At 34.8% G+C, this 14,323-nt stretch overlaps 1 protein-coding gene across 1 annotated transcript; it reads left to right on the top strand.

Moving 5' to 3' along the window:
* The first annotated feature begins 219 nt into the window (after nucleotides 1-219).
* Nucleotides 220-9,780, top strand: LOC108460958 (uncharacterized). The gene is made up of 24 exons (XM_017760681.2): nucleotides 220-645; nucleotides 743-852; nucleotides 1,078-1,150; nucleotides 1,376-1,437; nucleotides 1,599-1,740; nucleotides 2,097-2,315; nucleotides 2,457-2,523; nucleotides 3,012-3,411; nucleotides 3,598-3,745; nucleotides 3,873-4,033; nucleotides 4,398-4,497; nucleotides 5,091-5,165; nucleotides 5,286-5,420; nucleotides 5,843-5,932; nucleotides 6,275-6,457; nucleotides 6,543-6,647; nucleotides 6,896-7,054; nucleotides 7,865-7,909; nucleotides 8,029-8,250; nucleotides 8,516-8,622; nucleotides 8,711-8,767; nucleotides 8,858-8,930; nucleotides 9,019-9,273; nucleotides 9,391-9,780. Exons 1-23 carry the CDS (start codon nucleotides 505-507, stop codon nucleotides 9,178-9,180), a joined length of 3,036 nt encoding a protein of 1,011 aa, XP_017616170.1. The 5' UTR covers nucleotides 220-504; the 3' UTR covers nucleotides 9,181-9,273; nucleotides 9,391-9,780.
* The last annotated feature ends 4,543 nt before the right edge of the window (nucleotides 9,781-14,323 follow it).

Below are 14,323 nucleotides of genomic sequence, written 5' to 3'. Positions count from 1 at the left end.
TACAAGAAATTTTTTTAAAGAAAAAAAATACATGATCATTTTAAATGAATTAACATGGTTAACTATTCAAATTAATTTATGATATCATAAAAGTGGTAGGATGGAATTATGCCAAATTAAAGTACGGTAACTAGATCATAAATTCGAACATAGTAAAGGGACCAAAGCCAGGAATTCACCATTTGTTTTTATTTAAGCTTGATATATTAATATATCTGCCAGAGAGGCCGTAAAGACGACCAACACCGTCTCAATCACATACTCTGTTCTTTGCCTCGACCCCACATCATTCCAGGCATTTCCATCGTCAAATAGAAAAGCTGAAAAACGACACCGTTAAGAACCTCAAAACGTCCATCATCCATGTGGATGTCCAAGCCTCAGTCGCCGCGCCAGAATCTTTTCTCGTAAATCTCACGATTCGCCGATCCAACTTGCTAACTCGACTCTGCTTGTTTCTCATAGTTAACACAAGAGGGTTAGGGAGATTGTTAAGAGTTACCGATGGCGCTTTCGGCTGCTGATTTGCCTGCCTTATACACGTTGCTAGTCAACTCAATGAGCCAAGACGAGTCCGTTCGCAAACCGGCCGAAGCGGCGCTCTCTCAATCCGAGAACAGACCTGGTTTCTGCTCTTGCCTCATGGTATTTATTTATCTTTCCTTATTTTGCATTTTCTGTAAAATGCATTTGAAATCCGTGCGCATTTAAGCTGGAAACTTTTCTTCTGTGGTTTTTTTAGGAAGTGATTACAGCGAAAGATTTAGTATCTCAAGTAGATATTCGATTGATGGCCTCTGTATATTTCAAGAACAGTATTAATCGGTATTGGAGAAAGAGACGCGATTCCTCGTAAGATATACGCTAGTCTTTCATGCATTTGATTCATATATGAGTACGAACTTCAAATTTGAGGGTTTACTTTTCATTTTAACTCATCCGAAACTGCATTTGCCTTCTTTTCGTAGCAAATCCAGCCCTACAAGCTGATAAAGAGTGTTTTAACTATTTTTCCTTTATTTATTTCTTAAAATCAAATATATATGTTTCCTTAATGACCTGAAATTTTGTATTCAGGGGGATAAGCAGCGAAGAGAAACAACATTTAAAGCAAAAATTGTTATCACACCTAAGAGAAGAAAATAATCAGGTATTTCTCCCAAGTTCATCTTTTTATTGGTAAATAATTTATGTGCACAATGTTTTTTAACTATAACATGGAGGCTAGGACTTAGGATTGCTGCAATTTGATTGTATTTAAGTTGTCTACTGGTTGCTTCTGGTATATATTCCTCTTGGCATGGTGGCCTGTAATTTCTTTTGAGTTTGCGAGCTTTAATATCTGTCTTTTGCATTTTTTTTTTCCCTGATACAGATTGCTCAAATGCTGGCGGTCCTCATTTCCAAAATTGCTCGTTTTGATTATCCTCGGGAATGGTATATATCTTCAGTCGTTAGACTGATTAGTATTCATTACTGTGCTTTCCTGCTTAATTGAGCTAGAATATGTTTTTCTTTTTTCCTGCATTATTGGATTTCTCAAATGATTCCCTTTTGTAGCTAATGATGTATATTGATTTGTTGGTATATGATTTTAGGCCAGAGCTGTTCTCTTTTCTAGCACAGCAGCTTCAATCAGCCGATGTTCTTACCTCGCACAGGATTTTTATGATTCTCTTCAGAACTTTGAAGGAATTATCCACAAAACGTCTTACTGCAGACCAAAGGACTTTTGCTGAGGTATGCTGTTATTGAAACATCTTGCTTTTGTGTAAGTTCCCCCTAAATCGAGGTCATGTGGTAGTCTTCCAATTTCTTGAGCCCCCCTCTTATTTAAATGAAGGTAGATGCTACCCTGTCTGTTTGCATAAGCTTGGCTAGCATTGATTTGAAAAGCACTCTTATGCTAGCGAATATATGCATTTTGTACTGTAGTTAGTGGCTTCTACATTCTGTCTTATTAGTTCTTCATTTCTGTGCTCCTGTCTTCTCTCAGATATTATCGTCTACCCAGTTTAGGATCAAATTACTTAATTTTCAAATTATAGTTCTGTTCTATAGACTGGAAGACTCTGACTTGGAAACTTTCTTGGCAGATATCCTCCCATTTATTTGAGTTTTGCTGGCGTCTTTGGCAAAGTGATATACAAACAATATTGCATGGTTTTTCTACAATCAGTCAGAGCTATGGTTCTAGTGCTGTGGAGCAGCATCATGATGACCTTTATCTAACATGTGAAAGATGGTTGTTTTGTCTAAAGATAATATGTCAGTTAGTGATTTCAGGGTTTCAAAGTGATGCAAAATGTATTCAGGTGCTCGTTACTTCTTTCTCTTTCCTTAGAAAATTTAGATTTTGTAGTCAATTGCCATTTCATTCCTTCGCCTCCCCCCCCCCCCTTTTTTCTCTGGCAATTTGGAATGAGAGTATATCATTTAAATGCCTCATTTTGCAGGAGATAAGACCAGTCAAAGAGGTGTCTCCTGTGCTTTTGAATGCTGCTCAATCATTTCTTCCATACTGTAAGATAGCTTGTTATTGACGGTCAATTTTGGCCCCAAATATAGAAAAAAATAAAAAAAGCAGATTTATATGTATTAGATCTTTAACAGTTCTCCTTAAGAAAATGGCAATTAGCATGTCCTGTCAAAAGAGTTCTCAATTAACCAAAAAAAAGAAGCAATCATTACAAGTAACATACTCATTATTTAAAGCCTCCCCTGCTTTCTTTTATCCAAGACCCTTGCCCTTTCATGATTTGAGGGTGTGACGCATGCAATTTTTTTGCATATAAAACTACTTCAAGTTCTTTGGTGTATTTTAATTTCTGTTCTTTTTTTTCTATTCAAAACCATCTTTCTTTATTCATAAATTGTGATCTTTGTATTGGCTAGGGGAAAAAAAGAAGCAACCTATGGTCCCACGCTTTAAAGCTGAAGCTATATCATATACTTGTTGTTAAAAGATTTTGCATGATTAATTTATTTGTATGTGTTACCTTATGTTACAGATACATCTTTTCAGAGCAGACATCCTAAATTTTGGGACTTTATAAAGAAGGCATGTACTAAATTGATGAAGGTTTTAGTTGCAATACAACAAAGGCATCCTTATTCATTTGGTGATACATGTGTTCTTCAACCTGTCCTCAATTTCTGTTTAAATAAGATTACAGATCCTGAGCCAGATGTATTATCATTTGCACAATTCGTGATTAAGTGTATGGTAATGGTAAAAAGTGTATTGGAATGTAAAGAATATAAACCAAGTCTTACTGGACGGGTTATGGATGAGAACTCTGTTACGCTAGAGCAGATGAAGAAAAACAATTCTAATGCTGTTGCCGGTGTTTTGACTTCCCTTCTGCCTAAGGAACGGATAGTACTTTTATGCAGCGTATTAATAAGGAGGTAATTACCTTTATCAGTTTTTTTTGGCTGTTGCACAGTATGATGTTTCCTTTTCCATCCCCCTTCTGAACCACACTTGTGGGGAGGAAAGAGAAAACTATTCAGAAAACCATGGTTAAAATTAATATTTTTTAATTACTTTTTGTTTGCATGTTTTTACACCTGTTCTGCTTAATGTATTAACAGGTATTTTGTTCTGAACTCAAGTGATTTAGAGGAATGGTATGAGAACTCTGAGGCTTTTCACCATGAGCAAGATATGGTTCAGTGGACAGAGAAACTGAGGCCTTGTGCGGAGGCTTTATATATTGTGTTGTTTGAAAATCACAGTCAAGTAGGTGGTAATTTAGTACATATCATTTAGTTTGTTATTATGTTACTATCCTTTCTGTTGTCTTTTGGTTGGCCGTTGTTTCGTATAGATGCATGAACGTTTATTCTAATCAGCTTGTTATATTTAGCTCCTAGCTCCTATTGTGGTGTCTATCCTTCAAGAGGCAATGAATGGTTGCCCAACTTCGGTGACTGAAATTACTCCAGGGTTACTTCTTAAAGATGCTGCCTACGGCGCAGCTGCTTATGTATATTATGAGCTCTCAAATTACCTGAGCTTCAAAGATTGGTATGCCCATTCTCCAGTATGCTATATTTGGTGTCTAGTCACTTGATAATTTTGCTGTGGATATACTTGCTCTAACCCTTGGTTGTTTGGGGTTGTTTTTTTATCTTCTTTTGGGATGGGGCATTGTTTGTATTTTATTATTTTTACCAGATAATGATAATCCAAGAAAAGTAGGAAACAATATTTAGTTTTTATTTTGGGGCTCAATAAACATCATTTAGTTGCTTCCTTCTTAAAATTTATCCCTTGGTTCAGTTTTTTAGTTTTTAAAGAATTGCATTTATTGCATTGTGAATAAATAAACTGGTATGATCTTCTTAGTTTCGGTAGGAAGTACTTTTTCTCAAACAATCCTGGATTGCAGGTTTGATGGTGCTTTATCCCTTGAACTTTCTAATGATCATCCAAATATGCGCATCATCCACCGGAAAGTTGCACTAATATTGGGACAATGGGTTTCTGAGGTAACATAATTATATTTCTAAACATCTTATCTATATCTTGTCCAAACGTTCTTTCTATGATCTGTATGTATGTTTGTATGCATGCATGCCACAGCAGCATGTTGTGGCTTTCATCAGTATAGCGTATGACCAATAGTTTTCAGGTCAGAAGCTTGTACAATTATCATTGAATCTTTAGCTCTCACAATATGATGGTTGCTAAACCTTTTAATATCTGACGTGGTAGATTTCTAATTGAGCCCTGAAGTCTGTTCCCCTCACAGAACAAGCTAGTGATTCAGAGCAAACCATAACTCTAAAACCCTTCGCACTTGAACCTGTTCCATTTGCTGCAACACTAGAAATAGAGTACATAAATGAAAGCCAGAGTTTGGATAAGTGCCACTACTGATTTGGTGTGCATTGAATAAGTGATTTTACATGAACTTAATCTGGTTTATGTCTTCATAGTAGAAGAATGATGCATTTTGAGTCTGGAACTCGTAATGTCAATATAATACTGTGCATTATTTGTTATTCCTCTTCAATTTCTACTTTGGTTGCTGCAGGATATTACTCATAATGATTCTTTTGTGATGTTTGCATCCATGCAGATTAAGAATGACACAAAGAGGCCTGTATACTGTGCCTTGATACGGTTGTTACAGGACAAAGATCTATCTGTGAGGGTATGTTCTAGAAGTTTGCTTTTCCTTTTTCATCATGTGTCCCTGCTCTCTCTGCCTCTTAATAATAATCTATTTATGAAGGTTATTGTACTTCACTCACTGTGTTGTATGTTGTTTTAGCTGGCTGCCTGCAGATCTTTGTGTTTACATGTTGAAGATGCAAGCTTTTCAGAGAAAGATTTTTCTGATCTACTTCCTGTTTGCTGGGTTTCATGTTTTAATTTGGTTAAAGAAGTTCAAGAGTTTGATTCGAAGGTAATTCTGCTGTTGTTTGTTGTTGTCCACTACTTGCTTAGGCATTTTTTTTCCTTTATTGTTTTTAGAAAAAAGACTAATGTATCTTATCAGATTGTGGAAAATTTCTGGAGTCTATACTCAGAGCTTTGGAATTTCTTTAATGCATGCATGATATCTGATGAAAAAGTTGAATAGATGTGAACTTTAGCTTTTTATATTGATGTGCTTTGCCTGTTCCCTATTAAGATCATATTGTAATGATTTGTTTAGGAAATATAGGTTCTCAAATGTGACATGCAAATTCTGGTATTGGGAGAGTCTGTCCAGATTTAAATCTGAGTCTTTGTTTGTGTTTCTATTTGTGCTTGCACTTGTATACGCTGCCTAGTATATTCCTGACATTCAACTTCACATGTTGCTGCTTTTCACCTAAATTTCAGGTCCAGGTTTTAAATTTGATTTCCGTTCTTCTGGGCCATGTCAATGAAGTCATTCCATACGCTAACAACTTGATGCAGTTTTTCCAGATGGTATTGTTGTCACTGCTTTAGTTTCTTCTCTGACAGTTTCTTATGCTTAGTTGATGACAGTATAAGTACAAAGGGTTTTTAACAGGGAACCATTTTACCAAATCAGATAATTACTAATTTCAGAAATTGCTGTTGTGAAACATGGTGCAAATTTTGCTGCCATGCATGATTAATTGCTCAACTTAACTATTAGTGATTAGAATTGGAATGCTGAGCCAAATTTGAGTGTATGGGTGTTAATTAACTTGGCTACTCATGCGGACATGCCATAGACTGTATTTATCTGCTGTTCTTTTAAAATATATTTTCTTTTAATTTGCTTGAACCTCTCAATATGAAAAGGTTTGGGAGGAATCTTCTGGTGAAAGCCTTTTACAGATACAGCTTCTTATTGCTTTGCGGAACTTTGTGGTTGCACTTGGGTACCAATCACCTAGTTGCTATGCAATGCTCCTGCCCATTCTTCAAAAGGGGATTGATATAAATGGCCCAGATGAACTCAATCTTCTGGAGGATAGCATGCTGGTGAGACTACTGCCCGGAAACATTGATCATTGATTTGGCTGTCTTTACTGTAAACATCTTGTGCTAAATGTTCTCATCGCTGCAGCTATGGGAGGCTACAATTTCTCATGCACCTACAATGGTGCCTCAACTCTTAGCATATTTCCCATGCCTTGTGGAAATATTGGAAAGAAACTTTGACCAGTTACAGGTTCGACTTCTTGGATAATTTCTGTCCTTGTTAGGTCAGAGCTTTCATTTCCCTTTTTGTATTGTTTCCCAAGAAAAGTAGGATTTAATGTCTCCTTTAAAAAAGGTGTAGGTATGTATGGTCCTGGATTGTCTACTATTGCATTTGGTGCTTTAGGTTTTTATACTGCGTCATAAATCATTGTTTGCAGCACACCTACCCATCTCCCTCCCTCCCTCAATCTTATATTGATCTTAATATGCTTGCAGGTTGCAGTTGATATTACTGAAGGTTACATTATTTTGGGTGGAAGAGAATTTCTTAGCATGCATGCTTCCAGTGTAGCTAGACTTCTGGATCTCATTGTTGGAAATGTCAATGATAGAGGGCTACTTTCAACTCTTCCTGTCATTGACATTCTAATACAGGTATTATATAGTAGATTTTCAGCACAGTGGCATCACATAAAAATAGGCCAAGTTTCGACGAAGCCAGTAGCAGTATGTGTATATTGAATTTTCTCCTCACATAATATCCATTGAAAAAGTTTTAATAATGAATACAGACATGACCACAAGCATACCATTGTGTATGTATGCTTGCAGCTCATTGTTTCCATATACAAGGTTGTCATTGTATACTATCTTGGTAATATAACGTGCTGGCTGTCCTGCTTTTTGTCATACCTACAAACCATGACATCCCATAATGTGAAACCTTTGATGCTAAACACCTACTTTTATTTCAACTCTATTATTACAGACAATGGACATTTTACCGGCAAATGCATTCTTGAATGTTCAACGTTTCAAAGAGAGTGCTACTTGTTTCTTTATCAGTTTTGCTCTAAGAGAACATTAATTCACATTATTTGACATATATGATGTAATTATAGTGAAGAGTTCTGGAAAGAAGAGTCTTACTCAAATCTAGTCATATCAGCTGTAATCAAGAACATATGCCAGGGAACAATAACATGAGAACCAGGGTGGTTTAGTTTTTATATATGGTTGTATATATGAACTGAATATTTACCACTGGGCTTTGTATCCTTAAGTTCACTGTTGTTCATGAATAGGGTGGTTATTCCTTAAATTGCTAAAAGAGCAGTAAAATTGTTTGCTCGGATGATAGATTTGTTTACTGGTGACCATGGAGGTTTAAAATCATTAAAATTGTGTTGGACCCGAGAAACTCAATCAGTTTTAGTAACTGCTCATCTTTTTGCTATTTTGTAGTGCTTTCCCACGGAGGTGCCTCCATTAATCAGCAGTACTTTACAAGTAAGCTTGGTTCTTTATCGATCGAGATTTTCTATCATTCTTGTCCACGGTTATAGTTGCTGTGATATATGCATTTTCATGACATCTAATTCTTGCTACCCTTTGTTAAATGTCGGCAGAAATTGGTTGTTATTTGTCTATGCGGAGGAGACGACAAGGATCCTTCAAAGACAGCAGTTAAAGCATCTTCAGCTGCTATCCTAGCTAGGATTTGGGTGATGAATACCAACTATCTTGTACAACTAACATCAGAATCTTCGCTTTCTTCACTACTGCAGCAGACTGGTGTAGCTATTGAAGATAATATTCTTCTTTGCCTGGTTGACATATGGCTTGACAAGGTTAGCAGAAGATATATTCCTACTAAGTAGACAATAGTAGTTGGTTTGTTAGTGTTCTCAGCTGTTTGCATTGATGTTTTAACTCGAAAATTATCAAAGAAATAAAAAATTTAAAAAAAAAAAACTGATTTTTTTTTTCCTTTTTCTTTACTATCTAGAGGTTTTATGCTTTGGTTAGGATTATGAATTGGGTAACTAGAGTTGGTCTGGCAGGCTTCATCAGGTTAATTTTTGCTTTTATCATTATCTTTGCATGTTTATACAGGTAGACAATGTATCTTCACACCAGAAGAAAACATTTGGCCTAGCACTTTCCATAATTTTGACATTAAGGCTGCCTCAGGTTCTGGACAAACTTGATCAGATACTAAGGTACAAGCTCAATCTTGGTTTTGATGTATATCTGCTGCTGAGCATTGGATAACATTTAATTATTGCAATGGTGATAAACTTTATGCAGTGTCTGCACCAGTGTAATCTTGGGAGGGACTGATGACTTATCCGAGGAAGTGTCAAGGTTATCATAATATAAAATTTTGTTGGGTGGAGATTCAACATTAGAGATTCATTACCAATTTCATTCTCAATTTTTGCTAATACATTGCAGTGGCGATACCATGAGCTCTAGCAGGATTCATGGTGAGGACTCGCTTCCCAGTAAGGAGTTAAGGAGAAGACAGGTTAATATTCTTTAGTCAAATCATTCACCAAATTTTATATATCTATTTACCTAAGTATTTATGATGGATCGGTGTTGCCATCATTCAGATCAAGCTCTCAGACCCTATCAACCAATTGTCATTGGAAAACTCGGTGAGGGAAAATCTTCAAACATGTTCTGCCCTTCATGGGGAGTCATTTAATTCTGCTATGGCTAGAATGCATCCTGCCGCTTTCGCACAATTGAAACAGGCACTGAAGATGCTGTAGGCCGGCCCTGATATAGTTTTGTATCAACAGAGGTCCTTTTTTTTTCTGGGCTATTTTGTTTCGACTTTTCCAAAGATTGAGAAAACTATTTTGGTAAGTTTTTCCCATCTTCTTAAATACCCTCTTTACTTATTCATGAATTCTTTGTACTAGGGATTTTTCTGCATCTAATTTTATGCTTATTTTTCTTCTTTTTTTCCTCCATTCCAGGTGTTTTTCTTGAGGTGGGTTTGGTGGTTTTTGGATTCTTTTATAAATTTCTGCTATGGCTGCCTGCATGGTGAGTTGTTGATTTCTTCATGTTGTTAAAATTTGCCTCATTTATCACATGGAGCAACAATTAAACTCTGTAAATAGAACTGGAAATGAAAATTTTCTGGGGAAAAGAGAAGGGGCGGGGGAAATTAAATTTCTGATACTGAGGGCCTCAATGAGTTTGAATTTCATTAAGCATTTTTTAATATATATTACAGTTGTAAAAATAGGAAAACGCATATTTGTATTATGAAGTATGTAAGGTATTTATGGTGGGTTGTATTGGGTACCTTTAAAGAGTTCATCCACTTCCATACACATAAAATCTCTTTTTAGAATTCAAAACTCCTTTCTTGTTACTCGAATTAATCAAAAGCCTCTTATTCCAAATTTTCTTGAATATTCAAATTGAAGATCTATAATTATAATATAAAATTTGATTGCTCTTAAAGAAAATGGAAACCAAGTTATCTCTAATTTGATTTAATTAAAGGATTCTTTTTAAAAATAAATTATATATATTACACTATTTTCACAAATTTGTATATAAAATATTTTTTATATTATACAAATATTTGTAAATTAAATAAAAAAAAGAATTTGATTACAATTTTTGTTTGGTAACAGAAACGAATCAAACTAAATTTAATAAAACCGAACCCTATATTACAGTTTTCTTGACCAATTCACATGAAACAAAAAAAAAAAAAAAAACAACGATTACCCTTTCAAACCAAATCAACAAGTAAAACCATCTACTACGGTAAACATTAACCTCTGAACCCTATGGGAAATAATCCAATTAATGTAAATGTAGATGCTCTTATTTTCTCCAACATTCATTCAACTTCTCGAGGAGATCAGCAGTCCTCGACTTTCAGCTACCTTTTCAACCATCTTCAACAGGGATTTGCTTGTCAGTGTCACCCAAGCTTACAAAGTTATGCACCAGAACTGTTCTATATATAAGAGTTTATAACTGCAAATATAATATTATAATATAAGTTTTCTATTGCCTTTAGCTACACAAAACAATTAATCCATCACATAAGCTATTACAATTTTTGTAATGTGTTTTCTATAATCATATACACATATTATAACTTTTATAATGTTTTGTGTAATATTGAAGAGTTTACTTTTTCCAAAATTTCCTCGACTCCCACTAGAATTTGTAGGACAGCATAGAAGACAAAAAGGTGAAGTGTGTAAGCGTCGATGTAAAGATTCGTTGGCAATGTGAAAAGGTAATAAATGGTGGGTTTTGAGGTGCCTTTGTTGCAATGCAAAAGGCCTAAAAACAATATGAAGGCAGATGCTTTTAATGTGATTCTAATTCTAGGCAATATTTTTAGTTGCATATTCTTTTAGTAAGATATTATTTTAGTGTGCTATACCTTAAATTTAATTATTAAGATTAAATTTTCAATCATCTTACTTGTAATGGATTGAGTTTGAAGATGACTTGCGAGGTATATGAATTAAGTTTAGAGACTTAAGATTGTTATAAGACAAATGTGAGTTAGAAAGATACTAATATTTATCTTAGAATGCTCTGTGATAATTAAATTACTATAGAATTTTACAAGATTAAGGAAATAAGATAACTTTAAGTGGATACTAAAATCTGTAGAGAGTGAGAAAGAGGGTCATACTTGGGTATTTGTACCTAATTTTTATATTTCTCCAAGAATTACCTAGAGACTGTTAATTAGTCAATTGTTTGGCCATTGCCCATGGCCGTGTCATGTAGATATGCTTATGAAGCAATTTGTTGGCTCTAAAACCTTTGTTGTCAAAAGACTTTTGTCAAGGTAGTTCATCAATAGCTACTTATCATTTTATGTGGTTGCCTTTCAACTGTTGATCAAATTAAATGCTTTAAGTTTTTGTGGGCTTGAACTTCTTTTTAAATCGTTCATTGCTTTGATATTGGATTATAACTTTACTTATATGCTAATATACTAATTTTAATGTTTTATTTTTCATTAAAATATTTCAATTAATTTTAATCCCTACATTCTCGTTTTGGACCCAAACTCAAATATTTGGGGTTTTTGGTTGCTTTTGGCCTACAGTGTTATGAACCATTTAAATGTTTAGATAGTTGAGCTTTACGGGTCTAAAAAACCCCCATTAAGCCAGCTCGCTTCAATCAACTCTCTTTTTTCCATATTGGTACTACATGGAAGAAAATTATTTCACATTGTCACCTTCGCATAGAGTTGTCTACGCGGGGGAAGTAAAAAATTTAGACACACTTTATAGGTCTGGTTTTAAAAATAGGTTTAAAATTTTGATCAAGTCTCGTTCAAATAAAAATGTTAAAACTTAAGTTCGGTCTAGCTTGTTTGTATTAAAATTTTATATTATTTTTTATGTAAAAATAATTTAAAAATATAATACATCAAATACACTAAAAATATTAAAATAAATATTTTTCAATAAATGAAAAAATAAAAAAATATATACTTAAATAACACTAAATAAGTACAAGTTAACAAGCAAATATCTTTAAAATAGTAGTAAAATTAATAATAAAACAAGAGTAATACAATATCCAAGCAATAACAACAAAATAGTAACAATATAATAGTGAAATAATAGCAAAACAATGAAAAAAGTAAAAAAAGAAAAGAAAAGTAAAAACAACAATATATATATATATTTATAAATTCAGATTGGGCCAAGCCAAGCTCAAGCTAAAAGAGTATTTTTCAAGTCTATATTTTTACCAAAATCTTCTCACTTTCGGACGGGCATTCGGAACAGGTCGGTGGCCCAAACAATGGGCAAGTCCACCTTAACTTGGCATTTCTAGAAATGCTTAATATCTCTTTTGCCCCTATATTATAGTTAAATGATCACTTTGGTATTTATACTATTTTCTTATTAGTTTAATCTTTTCATTATGTATAGCTGATGCTCTACAAATCGGGCAAATTACCAATAAAAGCCCCCTTTTTTTTAAATTTACCGAAATGGGCCAGGTCAGAAATTATTTATTGGAATGGGTCAGTTTTTACAAAACGCTTCCATGTCAGCGCGTTGTCAGGGGAAAAAGTAGGAAAACGCTTCCTCAAGGAAGCGCTTTGCCTACGTGGACAGAAAATGCTTCCTTGAGGAAGCATTTTCCCCGTGTTTTTATTAGAGTTTTCTGCAATTAAGGTTAGGGTTTTGGGAATTTTGGGTTTTTAAATTTTAGGGTTTTAAGGAAAAAATTAAATAAATTAGGGTTTAGTGTTTGTTAATTAAATTAATTACTAATTTTAAAAAATTAGATTATGGTTTAGTGTTTATGGTTTTAAGGAAAAATCAAATAAATTAGGGTTTAGGTTACTTGAGTAAATTAATTATAAATTTTAAAAAATTAGATTAGGATTTTAGGTTTAGGGTTTTAGGTTATTTAAGAAAAAAATCAAATAAATTAAGGTTTGGGGTTTAGGTAACTTAATTAAATTATTTGTTAATATAAAAAGCTTCTACGTGGACGCTTTTTACTACAAGAGTCTCGAAAAATAAATTTGAGAAGACGGTTCAAGCAAATAGTGTCAAAAACGCTTCAAGCAGGATGCATTGTCAGCAAAAGTACTGAAAGAAGCTCCCACGTGGACGCTCTTTTGCTACAGTAGTATCTGAAAAATAATTTTGAGAAGACGGTTTGTGCAAATAGTGTAAAAATGCTTCAAGCAGATGCATTGTCGCAAAAGTATCGAAAGAAGCTTCCACGTGACGCTTTTTTGCTACAAGAGTCTCGAAAAATAATTTTAAGAAGACGGTTCTGCGCAAATAGTGGTAAAAACGCTTCAAGTAGGATGCATTTTCAGCAAAATTACTGGAAGAAGCTCCCACGTGGATGCTCTTTTGCTACAGTGGTCTCTAAAAAAATAATTTTGAGAAGACGTGTCTGCATAAATAGTATCAAAAACGCTTCAAGCAGGATGCATTTTCAGCAAAAGTACTGAAAGAAGCTCCCACATGGACGCTCTTTTGCTATAGTGGTTTCTAAAATAACTTGGGCTATAAATGAGCCAAATTTTGTTCTCAGATTGCATAACTTACAGCAAAAAAAAATAAAAAAAAATAGAGAGGCTAAGAAGGATAAAAATTAAAGATGAGTGAACGCATTAGTGCTGTTATTTACTATGATGGTGAGGTTCGTCACACCGAGAACGGTGTTGTTTTTTTTTCGGATAATACAATACGATCGGTTTTAACCGTAACATAGATTTGATGAACTTCGTAAAAGGATTAGGCGTAAAATATTCGAAATGACGCCAATGAAAGTGTTGTCTATTAGGTATTGATTTTGTGCTTCTATTGATCCAGTAACATATGACTCGTTCGACATCAAAGGTGCTCGTAGCTTGGAGGCAATGGTGCAGACTCATCTTGCTAGTGGAGCACCATATATTGAGTTATATGTACAATTTGCATCGCCAAATGATATATTTACGGCTGCTGTTCGAGAGAAATACACGACCACTGCCCGACACTCCGTTAGTGGGTTACATAACACGGAACTGCCAATTTTTGGTAGCGGTATGGAATACACAACCCCTGCACGACACTCTGTTAGTGGATGGGACATGCACCTAGGTGGGTCGATGTTTGATGTTGGAAATACGTACTGGGGAACGACATCAACTTATAGTCTTTGGCAATCTACATCCAATTGGGGACGTTATGAAACGCCCAAAAGAAGGGATGATGTACTCCCCATGACGTCCACTGGTAAGGGGACCTCATACGTCGCAGATGATGGTGGGTTAGATGATGAGTCCGATGTGGATCCACCTCGAGAGCCCGGCCGCGATGGTACAGAAGTTGGATTATTTTCTGAACCGGAGCCTATTCCAACTGAACCTGAAGATGTTGAAGGGGGTTC

This window comes from Gossypium arboreum, chromosome 4 (genome assembly GCF_025698485.1).
Source record: "Gossypium arboreum isolate Shixiya-1 chromosome 4, ASM2569848v2, whole genome shotgun sequence".
Taxonomy (NCBI): Eukaryota; Viridiplantae; Streptophyta; class Magnoliopsida; order Malvales; family Malvaceae; genus Gossypium; species Gossypium arboreum.
This window is presented reverse-complemented; position numbering and strand designations above follow the sequence as displayed.

What these genes read in the sequence shown, in the direction of transcription:
- LOC108460958 (XM_017760681.2), top strand. Translation starts at nt 505, where the DNA reads ATGGCGCTTTCGGCTGCTGATTTGCCTGCCTTATACACGTTGCTAGTC. An exon ending in TCAATCATTTCTTCCATACT is followed by an intron (nt 2,524 to 3,011) that starts GTAAGATAGCTT and finishes CTTATGTTACAG; the next exon opens with ATACATCTTTTCAGAGCAGA. An exon ending in TAATCAGCAGTACTTTACAA is followed by an intron (nt 7,910 to 8,028) that starts GTAAGCTTGGTT and finishes AAATGTCGGCAG; the next exon opens with AAATTGGTTGTTATTTGTCT.